Source organism: Hemitrygon akajei, unplaced genomic scaffold (assembly GCF_048418815.1).
Source record: "Hemitrygon akajei unplaced genomic scaffold, sHemAka1.3 Scf000054, whole genome shotgun sequence".
NCBI lineage: Eukaryota > Metazoa > Chordata > Chondrichthyes > Myliobatiformes > Dasyatidae > Hemitrygon > Hemitrygon akajei.
In genome coordinates, this window is record NW_027331940.1 from 559,828 (window position 1) to 575,787 (window position 15,960).

Below are 15,960 nucleotides of genomic sequence, written 5' to 3' on the forward strand. Positions count from 1 at the left end.
ACACGGTGGTTAAGAAGGCAAATGGCATGCTTGCCTCTATTAGTGAAGGTATTGCATTCAAAATTCAGGAAGTTATGTTGCAGCTTCATAAAACTTGAGTTAGGCCACATCTGAAGTGTTTCATACAGTTCTGGTCGCCTCATTCCAGGAGGGATGTCAATGGCCTTGGAGAGGGTGCAGAAGAGGTTTACCAGGACACTGCCTGGATAAGAGGGCATGAACTATAACGAGAGGTTGGACAAACTTGTGTTGTTTTCTCCAGAGCGGCGCAGGAATAAGACGATGGAGGTGTATAAGGTTATGAGATTTCTTCGACAGTTTTCTCTGGACCCACGTAGACTGGGGTAAGACGATGGAGGTTCATAAGGTTACGTGATGCATAGCTAGAGTAGACAGAGAATAACTTTTTACCCAGGGTAGAAATATCTAGTTCAAGATGCATGCATTTAAGGTGAGGAGGGTAGTTTGAAAGGAGACGTGAGGGGTAAGTGTTTTTTTTTACACAGAGTGGTGGTTTGGTGAAATGTGCTGCCTGGTGTGATGACAGCGGCAGGTATATCGGGGACTTTTCAGAGATGTTTAGATAGACACATGAATGTGAGGGGAAATTGTATAGGAGAGGGGATTAGTTTCTTTGGCAAATTGATTAATCGAATAGTTTGAGTACAACATTGTGGGCCGAAGGGCCTGTTCCTGTGTTGTACTGTTCTATGTTCTGTTCTCTTGTCAAAAAGGTTCGGGGTTATGGAGGCAAAATATGTGAGTGGGAACAACAGGTCAGCTGGAGCCCAATGTGGGAAATGTGAGATGGCAAACCGAAATCCTGAGTGATTAAATGGAGATGGACTGATGTGCAGTTGGTAGGGAGGGAGGTCAAATGTACATTGTATTTATTGCAAGAGTTACTGGGTATAAAAATAAAAACGACTTTAACAATTATTTGTGTTTTGTTGAGATTGTACCTGGAATATGGTGTAAAATCCCGCTCCCCAAACTAACACGGGTTATACAGACCAAAGAACAAACTTCTGGAGGAACTCAGTGGGTCGGGCAGCATCTGTGGAGGGAAATGTACCGTCAACATTTCGAGCCGAGATCCTCCCTCTGGAATAAGGGTAAACGGGAAATAGTCAGAGAAAAGAGGTGAGGAGTTGGGATGGGGCAAGAGCTGGGGTGTGAGAGGTGGATTCAGGTGAGGCCAGAGAAAAGAGGTGAGGAGTTGGGATGGGGCAAGAGCTGGGGTGTGAGAGGTGGATTCAGGTGAGAGGGGAGGTGAGCAGGTGCAAATAGTGATAGGGTGGGAGGTGAGTGATTCAAACTGCAGCCAATGGAACTTAATTCCATAGAGGATTATCAAAGAGGTTAGAGAGTATTTGTTATAGAGAGTGCAAACCAGACTGATCCCTGGAGTGGTGAGGTTATCATATGAAGGAAGATCAAATGTGATAGCCCTTTCATTTGGAGAATCGAGGACTGAGAGATGAACACATTGAAATGTACAACATCATTACCGGTTGAACCAGGGATCCCAGTCTCTGATAAAGGGGGTTAACCGTTGGACTGAGATGAGGGGAAATGTCTCCACTCCAGAGGTATTTAATGTTTGTAAATCCCCACCACAGAGGCGGTGAAGACTCAAAGATGACCCTCACATAATAAAGAGGCTGGGAGATGGGTGGAGACCGCAGGGATCGAGTCAATGAGGATTGGGAAGAAATGTGGCTGAGATGGGACAACTGCTATCATGTCATTGGTTGGAGGGGCTGAATAGCCTCCTTCTGCTGTTTCTCACTTTATGTTTCAGTGTTCCTGTCCAGTGAGGCCAGAGGAATGTGAGTAGAAATTAGTGCTGGTAAACACAGAAGTGATTTGAATGAAACCTGCGCAATTCCTTTTTGGGTCTGAATCATCTGTTAGACAGTAATGGGAATCAAACCCGTATTTCTGTGACCAAGGGGGTACAGGGATGGGATGGGAATTATACAGAGAGAAAAATTAAAAATGTAGCTGGTGTAAATTTGAATTGTAGAAAATGTGGTAGATGGATCAGCAGCGTGTGAGGAGCAAGGAGCAGAGTCACTGGTTTAATTGAGAGACCATGGACCCATAACATGATCCTGTTTCCCGCTCCCTTTTTACCGCAGATCGGCAGCATCTGCAGGTTTCTTTCTGAGGACCTGCTCCCGCTCTTGACGCAGGTGACAGTAAGCGTCGGCACGGACTAGAAGGGCCGAGATGGCCTGTTTCCATGCTGTAATTCTTATATGTTATATGGATATGTGATCACATTGCGCATGCTCAGTTCCGGGATGGGCAGTGATTTTTTGTGGATGGATACGGCGGATCATGTGTGGGGCGGAGATCAGGAGAGTGACCTCGCCTCCTGGGGCGTGCAGTCTGGTGAAAGATCATTCTCTGCGAGCGAGACCAATGAGATCCCATAGGTGAGAATTGAGGTAGGTCCCAAGTGATGTTGGGCAGTGATTCCCGTTATTTCCCTGAATAGCTGGCCTCCCACCGCTTCACGGACAGAACCTGCTGGGTGCATACGGGTTGTGGGACCTTCACACCGAATCTCCTGAGATGAGCCGCCGCTCAACTCAAGGTGCTGTGGTCCTAGGAGTCGGATGAGGTGGTGAGGCCGCGATTGAACCCATCCATTGAGGTGTATCTCGGAAACTTTATCTCCATCACCTGGCCCAGTAGTGGATCCAAAATTCACCTGGATCGATACCTGGGTTCAATAATTGTTTCCATGCATCTGGGCTCCTAAAATAATTTCTACACTTCACTTCACTTCACTGAGAGAATCTTTCTTCCATTCAGATCAGGGAGTGAGATCCGTATATGTCAGGTCCACTCATTGTGGGTGGACATTTTTCTTCCCTTGCCTCCATTCCTCTGTTTCAGATTGCCGAAGTGAAGCAAATGTTTCCAGGTACATAACCCTATTAATGAAAGAAGGAAGCCTTTCCATTATTTCGGGCTTCTCAAACATTTGAGTGGGGAGTGGATTCTCTCCCCAGAAGTTCCAGAGGAGATGCTCAGTCTGTCTAATATTTCCACACAATTAAAGTGGGGACTCGTTTATTATTTTCATGTACGGAGGATCAGTGAAAATCCTGTCATGCAAACTTTCCAGCTGGAGAGGGTGCAGAACAGATTGCTGAAGACACTGGGTGGATTCTAAACGGAACGTCGGCTGTACTCTTTTCCATAGATGCTGCCTGGCCTGCTGAGTTTCTCCAGCTTTGTGTGTGTTCCTTTATATCCCCTGTCCGGTTTTGTAAAATGTGTAGGACAGTTACAGATTTCATCACTCGGATCATTATATTTGTGTTCAAGATGTAAATTTCAAAGAGTTATATTTTCAAGAACATTCAACAGAAATGTTTTGTTCTTCTTTGTATTGTTAATGTGCTTAATTACCTCTCTGATCAAAGTTAGATCTGCGCTGAGAGATTTGTTGGAAGTGTTACGTACCCGTGACACGTGACAGTTGTACCCTTGTCACGTGACTGGGGTTGAAGCTATACTGGACTTGAGGTAATGGTCTTGTGATGGTGGAGTGACGTCATTTTCCCGCCAGTAGAGGTCATGTGACAGGTTTGTTTTTAGGGTATAAAAGGAAGACCCACCCTGTCAGGTGGGGCAGTTCGTGGCGGGATTTGCCAAGCTAACTTCAGGTCCCTGCGTGATTTAATGTGATGACGCAGTTTAGTTGAAAAATGAAGTTTTATATAATGCCTAAAGTTTAAAAGGTCATTGCCAGCGGTTTCTTTGCTGTTGGAGAGTGAAGATAAGAATTTGGAAGATAAAAATCGAGGAGAATCGATTTTCGAGGTGGATTGGTTTCAACCTTATTTGATCCTCATTCGGAAGGATTTCGTTGACTGTTCTCGTGTTAATCTCCGCTGGGATAGCGGGACATTGAGAATAGTGTGGAAGAGAGGTCAGTGCCTTTAAGCCGTTATATTCTATAAAATTCTTCGTGGGAAAGTTCGACGCCGGGGATAGAAGGACAACGACGTGGAAGAGAATTTAAATCGCCTTAAAAAGTGTCTCCTTTTAAATGGACTGTGAGCTTTTGAACTTTCGGCATACCGCTTTAAAGAACTGTTTTTTTTCAATACCGCTTTAAGAACTGTTATGCTGCAACGCTATTAAGAACTGTGAATCTGCCGCACAGCAGCTGAGTTCCGGTTAAGCTAGTGTTTGTTTACTTTTGGGGGGTTTGTTTTCAGTGTTTAATAAACATGTTATTTGTTATAAAAACCCTTGCCTAACTCATATATATTTATTGTTGCCTGAATATGTAACAGAAGAAAAGCCGACAACTGGAAACAAAGAACAACTGAAGACGAGGGAACAGCAATAATTGAATGACCTGAGGACTGAGAGCACCAACTGGAGAGAACCCTTATGGCTCAGAGTTCCCCTTCATTCATTCGGCAGCAGGTTTGGTGAGTCTCATTTACTCAAACACTGGTCCTTTAGACATTACATACCTGTACAAAAGAAAGTAGGAAATACTTGGAGTGAGACTGAATGTGCCCAGAAATACCAGTTATACATCTGACACACCCAGTTGCAATCACTCCAGGTGTTGTAATGTGCTGTTAGTAATCGCTGTTCTTTAATGCCACTTCCATTCCCTCAGTGTTTTGTTCATTTCAAGCTCTTGCAGCTTCTAAAATAGATTTAGATCACTTCTGATATTTCCTTGCCTGGCTGTGTTAGTTCACAATCATCTCAAAATGCTTTGACAATTTGCTCCCTTTATGAGATGCCGCAATTTCATCTGGCTGTTGCAAGCTGCAATGATATACTAGCCCTCGAGTATATGGTTGTGCAAGCCTTTGCTAAGAACCAACCCATCTGATGTCAAATGTCTCAGCACAATACAGTATTTCATTCAGTCCCAGAGGGCAAAAACCAATTGATTATTTACATATATATACCCTTTCATCATCAAATACTTATCTACTAATAAATTGTGAGAACCCACGACCCTGTGATTAAACAGAAATAGGTTTTGCAACAAAGTTATGTTCCAATTTGACCCCGTACCAAAGGGACGGGTTATTCCTGAACGAATCTCATGGAGCTGCCGGGGTCGGTTCAAACTCAGTTGTTGCAGGACGGTACACAAAATGTTAGGGCAGATGATGGAGCAGTTGGTATTAAGGTACATGCAATGTTTCGAGTGACTGGGGAAGGATAGGTTGTGGGCAGGGCATCATGTAGTCAGTTAGATGTGTTGAAAAGTGTTTCCTTCAATACAATAAGTATTAAGAGTAAGAGTAACTTAAACATGGAAGGCACGTGTTATCACGGTTACCCAGACTTGACTGTTGAAAGAGCAGAGCTGGCTGTTTGATGTTCCGGGATTTAGTTGTTTTGGAATGCAATTGTGAGAGGTGAAAGAGGGACAACTATCATTGCTAATCACAGCTACAGGAACGGAGGACATCATGGAGGGACCATCGACAGACTCCGTGTGGGTGAAAGTCAGAAATGGGAAGGGAGCTATCATTCCGTATGATATAGAACTCCCCCAAAGCCACTTGGTTAATGAGGAGCAGATAACTTGGAAGTTTTTGGAATGGCTGACCAAGGTCAATACTTTGACCTCAACTTTCCTGAGATTGATTCCCACCTCCTTATTCCAAAATGTGTCAAAGGACAGAATGCGTTGTGAAGGATTCCTGACATAGTATGTGGATCAGACAACTGGAGGAGAAGTAATACTGAGGCTGGTCATGTGACAGATAGGTGACCTTTTTGAGATAGTGACCACAACACCTCAACTTTTATCATGGTCATGGACAAGGATAGTAGCAGGCGATAGGAGACAGTATTTAATTATTGGATGGACAGTTGCAATGGCATTTGTAGCAACTTGGAAGCTTAAATTGGGAAAACATTTTCACAGACAAATGTACATTGGGACTGTGAACGTCGTTTCAGAAACACTTGTACTTGTCCCGCAGAGAGGGGAAGAAGGTTCAGTGAAATGAATCGTGTTTCACAAGAAATGGGAACGTTTAGACAAGTGGTAAAAGGAAGCATTATTAAGGTTTAGGAAGCAACATTTAAGCAAGGCTCTCGAAAATTATAAGGTAGCCAACAAGAATCTTAAAAATGGATTTAGAGATCGAGGGGAACTTGAGAAGTCCTTGGCAAGTAAAATGAGGGAAAGCCCCAAGGCGTTCTACACGTGGGTGACCAAGAGGAGTGTGAATAGATTGTGGGTAGAACTACTCAGGAGCAAAGATGGAAACGTGCCAGGAGGATGAGGTGACAGGTGAGGTGCTTAATGAATGCTTTGCTTCAGTTACCAATGAGATGGAATAGCATAGGAGCATGGCAATCTTAAGAAAGAGGTGTTGTTGAAGCTTCCAGTGTACACCACGTTATGACAGGAAGTGAGGGAGGAGTTTAGAAGGGCATTGCCAATGATCTTTGTGCCATCTCTGGCCACAGGCGTAGTAATACAGGATTAGAAGATGGCATATGTTGTTCTGTAATTCAAAAAAAGTAATATATATAATCCATGGAATTATAGACCAGTGAGTGTTGCAGCAGTGCTGGGCTAACTCTTGGAACGGATACTTGGGAACAGGAATTAGAGCATTTGGAGAAAAATTAACTTACTACGGGTTGCCACTTCAGCGTTTTGATGGTGAGTGGAGAATAGTGTAGCGGAGGTACCAGAGATAATTTTCCACCATCTGTGACAGCAATGCACTGACATTCGGATGAACAGAATCCGATCACGAGGCACCATGGCATTGTGCATGGAAAGTTGTGTTCAACATGACTTCTTAAGTTTTTTGAAGAGGAGTGTCAATGAGGGTGCGGGAATGGATGTTGTATATTCAACTACAGTGAAGCCTTTGACAAGGTGCCACATGAAAGCTCGGTCTGGAAGATAAGATAAGATAGGGAGACAAAGTTAGATGGATTCAAGATTGCCTTGAAGGTAGGAAGCAAAGAGGGGTGGTTGAAGGTTTTTCCTTGAAAAGAGGCCGGAAGTTGGGACATTTGATATTCGTTATTTGATAACAATGATCTGAATGCAAATGCACCAGGCTTGACCAGTAAGTTCACTGATGACACAAAATTATTAGATGGTACCCACGGTGAAGATGATCGTAGCTTATAGGGGGTCTAAATGGGTAGAGGAGTGATAAATAGATAGCAAAACGTACACGAGCAACAAAAGTTTCACGCTGAGGTTGGTGATGATGTGAAGGGACCAGTCAGAGGAAGTGGATGAGGCTGCACAACTGTATAATTCCAGAAGCAGTGGCGAAGTGTAGATGGAGTGAAGAGGCCAGGAGGGAAATGGGCTCAAAACAGGAAATTAGGACCATTTCTGTGGGCACTGTGGTTAACATTTTCTCATTGAGCTGTAGAATCTGTAACTGCCTCTGTAATTCTTTCTTTAGGATGCGTCAGATATCAGTGGACAGACATGCAGACTTGGAGTGGGAATTGATGGAAACAGGGAATGCTTGGTCCCTAAGCCAACAGCTGTGCTCATACAGGGGTTATAGGTTCTGTCATATTTACAAAGTAATCGTACTCTCTGACTCACTGTCTGCTTGTGTGTAATTCAAAACACCACCAGCAGGTAGACCTTTTCTTCACCGGGACCAAAGTGTAAACAAGAAAACAACAACCAGGAATCGTCAGTCGGAATCAGAATGGCTACAGGTATGATCACTGGGATCTTTATAATTAAACTTCCGTCGCATTTGTGCACAATAGTTCAGATGAATTAACTTACCCAGATGCTAACGTGCACAGAAAAGTTTCATCAAACAGGGTCCTTGATTCCCTTGGTAAAGAGGTCTTAAGTAATCGATCAATCCAGCAGTTCCAGTGCAGGGACCTGACACCGGTAATGGTCAAATCACTCAGGTCACCGTGTAAAGCTTCACCTGAGTGAAAACAACAGGGAGTCCTGAATTAGGTGAATTAGAGTGAAACGCAGACAGGAACGTGTTTCTTAAGTAAAAGTCCAGGTTTGGAGATTTATGCAAATCAGGGCCTGTTTAGAGGTGAAAGACGTCTCAAACTTTCATTAATAAAATTCAGAGCAAGATGATGGGAGCATTTCCGAGATTTCAGGGACTGTGTGATAACACAGCATTTCAGGTTTTGGTCGGGTAGCTATCAACTCCCCCCTGGTTTTCTTGACTGCTGCACAAAGGAGATGAAGGGAGTTTCGAAATATGTTTTCTGCAAAAGAGCCAAGAACATTGCCAATGTTTAGAATTGCTGAGGTTCAAAAAAGCAGCTCATTGTAGGTAAATTTGTTGTGTGTTTCGGTGTTTTAATACCACAATGAATGTCTAGGCTGTGGAGAAATGGCGAAAGTGATTTTCTCAAAAGACGTTTAAGGAGCTTCAATGCTGATATGCTGATATAGCACAGGAAGTATAAAAGCAGCAGGAGACAAATAGAATCAAAGAAGGCGACTGGGTCAACGTGATGTCATTGGTGAATAGGATTAAAGTGTATCCCACGACATTTCCGGAGAGGAACTAGGGTGGAGGACACACAAAATTATAAAGAAACTCAGCAGGTCAGGTAGCATTTTCAATCTGCAATCTCTCAGGCACTAATATATCCTTACCGTGGTATTGGTACCAGAACTCTAGATGCCATTCCAACTGGTCCAACCAACAGTTTATAACCTTGTCACAAGATCTCTCTGCGCTTGTATTCAGCTCTACAACTAATGATGGCAAAACTGCTAAATGTCGACCCACACATTGTCTCTTGTAATCCGATGGCTGATCTGTGTGTGACCCTGTGGACGGGACAGTGTGCGTATCTAGGTAATGGTCAGTCTGTGACTCAGGGGACCGGAAACTTTGACACAGCAGACGAAGAGTATGTGATCTTCGGGATCTGGCAGTGTGTAATCCGGTGGTTTATCCATGTGTTTAAAGAGCAAACACGAGGAAATCTGCAGATGCTGGAAATTCAAACAACAACACACAAAAAGCTGGTGGAACACAGCAGGCCAGGCAGCATCTATAAGGAGAAGCACTGTCGAGTTTAATTCAGGCAAGTGTGAAGTATTGCAATTTGGAATGACAAACCAAGGTACGACATACAAGGGAAATGTTAGGACACTGAGGTATGTAGTAGAACTCAGGGATATGGGAATACAGATACAAAATTCCCTAAACGTGGCGTCATAGTTAGATAGGGTCGTAAAGAGCGCTTTTGGTACATTGGCCTTTATAAATCAAAGTATTGAATCTAAGAGTTGGAATGTTATGGTGAGGTTGTATAAGACATTTGGAGTATTGTCTGCAGTTTTGATCACCAAATTACAGGAATGGTTTTTTAATAAATTTGAAAGAGTGCTGAGAAGGTTTACAAGGATATTGCCGGGACTTGAGAAACATAGTTACAGAGAAAGGTTGAATAGGTTAGGACTTTATTCCTTGGAGCGTAGAAGAATGAGGGGAGATTTGATAGAGGTGTATAAAATTATGCTGGGTATAGATAGAGTGAATGCAAGCAGGCTTTTTCCACTAAGGCTAGGGGAGAAAAAAAAACAAGAGGAAATGGGTTAGGCGTAAAGGGGGGAAAGTTTAAAGGGAACATTGTGGGGGGGGGGGCTTCTTCACACAGAGAGTTGTGTGAGTGTGGAATGAGCTGCCAGATGAAGTGGTGAATGCGGACTCACTTTTAATATTAATGAAAAACTTGGACAGGTACATGAATGAGTTATGGAGGTTTATGTTCCAGGTGCAGGTCAATGGGACTGGGCAGAAAAATAGTTCGGCACAGTCAAGAAGGGGTAAAACGCCTGTTTCTGTGCTATAATATTCTACGGTTCTATGGTTCTAATAACCCAATGAATGTCCAGGCTGTGAACAAATGGTGAACATGATTTTCTCAAACGACGTTTAAGGAGCTTCAATGCTGATACTCTGATATAGCACAGGGAATATAAAAACAGCAGGAGACAAGCAGAAAATCAAATAAGTCGACTGGGACAATGGAATGACATTGGTGAATAGGATTAAAGTGAATCCCATGGCATTTCCGGAGAGGAACTAGGGTGGAGAACACACAAAATGTTAGAGGAACTCAGCAGGTCAGGTAGCATTTATGGAGGGTAATGAGTATAGCTGAGTCAGAAAATGTTCTCATCCGATTCAATCTTTTGTAAATAGAATATTCAATCTGCAATCTCTCAGGTACAGATACATCCTTCCTGTAGTATTGGTACCAGAACTCTACATGCCATTCCAACTGGTCCAACCAACAGTTTATAACCTCATCACAAGATCTCTCTGCCGCTGTATTCTGTTCTACAACTAATGATGGCAAAACTGCTAAATGTCGACCCACTCATTGTCTCTTGTAATCCGGTGGCTGATCTGTGTGTGACCCTGTGGACGGGACAGTCTGCACATCTAGGTAATGGTCAGTCTGTGACTCAGGGGACCGGACTGTTTGTGACTCAAAGAAATAGTCAATTTCTGTCCCAGGACATCGGACACTTTCACACAGTTGATGGAGGGTATGTGATTTAGGGGATCTCGCAGTGTGTAATTCCGTGGCTGATCTGTCTGTGACACAGGTGACTGAACAGTTTGTGACCTTGGGAGATTTTTGCTTGTGGAAAATAATCTCAGTGATCCCTCCTGGTGTCACCTGACACCATTCCATTAAGATCCTCTGGTTATCAGTGTGTTCAACTACTGCAGAGCCAGTGCTCAGTACTATTGTGTCCATCCTGCTCTGTATCTGGGAGTGGATGTGTCCACTCACTGGCTTATCGGGATGGTTACCTGGCAGGCAGTGCGGTTCACATTCACCAGCAAGTTCCACTCCACATGGGGTCAGCCAGTGTCTCGGCTCCATTGTTTGATGGCTCTGGGTCTGTTCTCGCTGGAATATAGAAAGATGAGGATGGGGAGATCACACTGAACCCTTTTGAATGTTGAAAGGATTAAACAGAATAGATGTTGAAAGATGTTTCCAGTGGTCGGGAAGTCCAGGATAAGAGGGCACAGCCTCAGGATAGAGGAACATCCATTGAGTCAGAAATTTATTCAGCCAGCGGGTGGTGAACGTGTGGAATTTGTTACCACAAGCAGTTGTGGAGGCCGGAGCACTGGGTGTATTTAAGGCAGAGACCTGTAGATTATTGATTGAACACAGCATCTAAGTTTACGGGAAGAATGCCGAGAAATGGGGTTGAAGAGGGGCAAAAAGGAACAGCATGATTGAATGGTGGAGAAGATTCGATGGGCCAAATGGCCTAATTCTGTATCTATGTCTTATGATCTTATTGTATCCACCCATTGTGAATACTTGTTTTGCTGAGCTCTAAATCACTCTAGTATAACTTGTAATTTGTCATTTATTTCAGGTGAGAAATTAAATCGGGTATTGAAAATACTCAAGAGCTTTTTACCAGGCGGCCAACCGACTGAGGATGATCGGGACACCGGAAACAATGGTCCAAAGCAGGGTCAGATGGACAGCAATGTCCCATTTGTAAGCGGTCCGGCCGCAGAAGAGGGAGAGCAAATTCAGCCCAGAGACAGTGGTGTCAGAGACACTGGTCAGGACCCTGGAACTGGCACAAGTGAGGCGACTGTCTGTCAGCCCAGAGACAGTGACGTCAGAGACACTGATCAGGACCTTGCAACCAGCACAAGTGAGGCGACTGCCTGTCGGCCCAGAGACAGTGACGTCAGAGACACTGGTCAGGACCCTGGAACTGGCACAAGTGAGGCGACTGTCTGTCAGCCCAGAGACAGTGACGTCAGAGACACAGATCAGGACCCTGGAACCAGCACAAGTGAGGCGACTGTCTGTCAGCTAGGAAGCTCATCAAACATAGAATTGTCAAGTCCCCAACAAGTAGCAGGTGAGTGAAATATGAGGGTGGTGTGTTCACAGAATGTGGTACAGAGAACGGTAAATGTGAGGCTATGTTGGAGGGTTAGAAACATAGGGATTGCTGAGAGGAGTGGGGAAATGTGTGGATGTGGTACATGTGGTAGTGGGGCGCCCGTTTCCCCACTACAGGAAATGTACTACCTGATTTCAAGGATTTCCAGGATGTGTATCGGAGGAAATGTAGCTTTCCAGATGAAATGCATTTCTGGGATTTGAATTAAGGGAAATATATTTGCCAGGATGCTGAGAGGATTTCTGGGAAGCGACCCTCACTGACAGTCCCAACTTTTATTCCCATCCTAAATTGAAATAGGTGAGTGAGCGGGATGGGAGTGATTCATTTCTGACAAAGTGGTTCTTCTGGTAAAGTAATTCTAAGAGCATTGTTGGGTAGGATTTGAGACCCGTTTTGGGGAAAAGGACATATGTGTGTACATGGCCGATCCCAGTGTGGCTCCTTGTGGAACATGACTGGTCAAGGATCGCCAGCCAGGTTAAACCTCAATACCATATGTATGCTATGGGGAAGATATCGATGAATCCAAAGGCCAATTCACCACAGCTCCCAAGCATGTTAATGTTCTGTATGAGACTCCCATGTGGGACCTTGTCAAACACCTGACTAATATCCAAGTAGGCAAGATCCACTGTGTAACTTCATCCATCAGCTTTGTCACTTCCTGGAAGAACGCAATCGAGTTCGCAAGACTCTACTTTCCCCGCCCAAAGCCTCGCTGCTGAACCCTAACCCACTGCAAGCATTCTGTCCTTCATACTCCCATGTGGCAGAAGACATAAAAAGCTGACGTTATGTACCACCGGCCTCAAGGACAACTTTAATTCTGCATTTATAAGACTATTGATGGTCACCAATTTTGTTATTAATAATAATGAGACAATTTTATACATAAAATTATAACATTGTGCATCTCGCAACAATAACCAGTCACAGAGATAACCAGAATATACTTACAGAAGGGCAGAAAGGATACTGTTAGGGTATGAAGGGATTTAAGGATTAACTGATAATAGAAGATGTAATTCTATATCAAGCCTGGAGGAAGAGCAGAAATCTTTTATGCTTTTATATTGACTATCAAAAAACATTTGAACATTTGATTCTGTCCCTGACTCATGGTTAATAAAATATATATATACACACCTAATACTTGTGAAACATCTACAACATCTGACGAAGCATTGGCGTCAAATAATAACCTACTAACAACCGCAAAGGAACAACAATTGTTATCAAAATAAATGTACACATTTTCCAGAACGAAACGCTGAGCCTACTACAGTCTTGACTGGCTTTAAACCCGCTCTCTAACCTACCGAATCGGAGAAAAAACAGGTATCAAATCAGGAAAAAAAAACAAATGAATTATTGCTTGACCCATCTGCTGTACAGAATGATTTGAAAATATTTGCTCTTGCATCTGTAAAGCGAAAACAATTAATTCAAATAATGGAACTAATTTCTAAAGATATAAACATGAGCTTTAGACTGAACAGTGCAGAACATCAAACATTACGAAAGGTGCAGTAGAGGTTGTACTCTATGGCAGAGCATCAGGATTCAACGTAGCAGACACATGAATATGAAACATATAAGTATATTTAGGTTATCAACAAGCAAAGAAGATAGATCACCATGTGATAAAGAGCAATCATTCAACAGAATGTACTTCAAGGCTAAAGAAAGTCTGCCAAACAGAGCTGAATAATAACAATAAAAGAAAGGCTTTAAACACCATGCACAAAATGCTGGTGGAACGCAGGAGGCCAGGCAGCATCTATAAGGAGAAGCACTGTCGATGTTTCGGGCCGAGACCCTTTCCCTCCATAAATGCTACCAGACCTGCTGAGTAACATTTTATGTGTTATCCACCCTAGTTTCCCTCCAGAAATGCCGACGGAAATTCCAACAGAACCTTGTTGCTTCGGTGAATCGCTCTGAACAATGAATTTCATGGCCAAGGCCAGCTGCCCTCTCCCTCTGCTGGGTCCATCTTTGTGTGGTCAAGCTTTGCTGTCACCGTGTTCGGATATGGCCCAAATGAGGAGTGAGAGACACTGCAGCATGTCGATAGTTCACAGCATTTAATGCGAACAGTGTTACTGGAAAAGGAAAACAATAATCAGCAGGCCAAATAGGGTCGTTGACTAAGACTGTCAAATGGAAATCGAAGCCCACACTGCTGCTGATAAGAACAACTAAATATAAAACTGATTCTGCTAGTCGTCAGAGTCATTTGACTTAACAGTCCAATTTCTCAGGCCGAATACAAGCAGGCAGCGAAGCATTGCTGTGGTCATATCTCCAGAAACACTACAACGACAAGTATGGAGTTAAAAACTATCACAGTGAAATAATAATGAACAGGCTTGTGGATACTCACAAGCGCAATTGCCGTATCTACTGCGCTGCCCAATTGGTGGTTGTGACGGGTCCCTCCTCTCCAGTCGCAGCCCCTGAGGCGCCACAGACCCGTGTCCACCTGGTGGATAAGTACCATGGTGTGCACTGCCAATATCGGAGCCAAAGACTTTACATGTGGAGACTGAAACAAGAGCTTATACAGAGGTGTAGCTCAACCAAGTGACACCGTGAGACGAATCATTCACAAAATGAGGACCCTCCGATTGGAGCTAATCGGGCATCTGCTTTGACAATAAAGCTGACACAGAATCCCTGAGCCTACCAGACTAAAGCAACTTAAACAGAAAACCCCAGGAAACCTCATTACAAAGATCAACTCGCTCGAGAAAAACGCAAGGAACTCTTAAACCATGAATAAACATTGTTAAGCAACAATTAACCAATTCAGAAGCTAAAGATTTCAGACCCAATGCCTCTGATGCCCTGCACAGGCCTGCGGATGTCACTACAGGACCACCCCCCACCTATATCTGGCACCTAATGGCCCAGAAAGACCTGAAAAAGCGAGATCCAGTGATGAAACAAGAGACCTATGGAACTTGAGAGGGAGGTATGGGGAACTTGAGCGGCAGGGTGTCTTAGAATCCAGAGAGACTGACAGACCTGGGACTCCCAACAGACTTAGACAGTGAACCCTGACTGAGATGAAGAAACCACGGGCGGGGCCCACAGGGAGGCTTGGGAGTCCTTGAGATGGAAAGGGCATCGAAAATCCCTAAACACATTGAAGAAGCCTTGGAAACTATTGGGAAAAAATGAAATCTTTGGCTACATTGAGAAGAACCCTTGGGAAGCCTTGAAAACATGGAAGTTAAAACCTAGAGAATAAACCTTTTAAAATCTTGTGCACAGTGTTTTATCTTTCAAAATGTTTCCAGAGGGAATTAGGATATACTCCCAATTTTACAGATCAAAACAACGTGGACAGGCTTCTTTCATCGCTAAGCTAGCTGGTTCTCTTTAGATCTGTTTAATTTGCTACATGAACGTTTATATTTTCCAGGTCTGTACCATGACTTTCGTCAAGAGGTTAAAAATACTTTGATAGGGTTACTTTACTTGTGTATTTGCACACTGCAGCCAGGGATCAGTTTTTGGAGCAGGGCACTTCCATTATCTACACTACTGACTTCAATATTGATTTGTTGGATCAATTGATAAGCTTGCTTGAAGCGCTCATTTGTTATGGACCCTTGAGTCACGGAACCACAAAGTTGGGAACCTGGGTGGTTGTGACTTGAAAAGCTTGGAATGGAAACCGGCGAAACTCAATGCAGTCTGGAGAAGGTCGGTATGTAGACCCGGGACTCTTGGAATGTTGATTCAGGATATGCACTGAGAAAGAAGGCACTCTCTTATCAACCCAACAATGCGGAAATATCACTTTGCTCGGTTCATAACTTGGCAAGATCCTTTTGTCATGATGGAGACAGAAACATGAGTTCATACATTGTTGCCTCGACGAATCACTCTGACCAATGAGCCTCATGGCCAAGGTCAGCTGCCCTCTCTCTGCTGGGTCCAGCTTTGTGTGGTTGAGACTCGCTGTCACCGTGTTCGGATATGGC

The 15,960-nt window shown here is 43.7% G+C and overlaps 1 protein-coding gene across 4 annotated transcripts in view; it reads left to right on the forward strand.

Moving 5' to 3' along the window:
* The window catches only part of LOC140721364 (NACHT, LRR and PYD domains-containing protein 3-like), a 76,531-nt gene that overhangs the window by 46,855 nt on the left and 13,716 nt on the right, over window positions 1–15,960 (forward strand). For 2 of the 4 annotated variants that reach the window (XM_073036204.1, XM_073036205.1), the window contains exons 3-5: window positions 4,323–4,463; window positions 7,455–7,722; window positions 11,414–11,917. In XM_073036204.1, coding sequence (XP_072892305.1) covers window positions 7,713–7,722; window positions 11,414–11,917 — 514 coding nt within the window. In that variant the 5' untranslated portion in view covers window positions 4,323–4,463; window positions 7,455–7,712. The remainder of the gene's footprint in view (window positions 1–4,322; window positions 4,464–7,454; window positions 7,723–11,413; window positions 11,918–15,960) is intronic. The other 2 variants (XM_073036206.1, XM_073036207.1) reach the window with 2 other exon arrangements.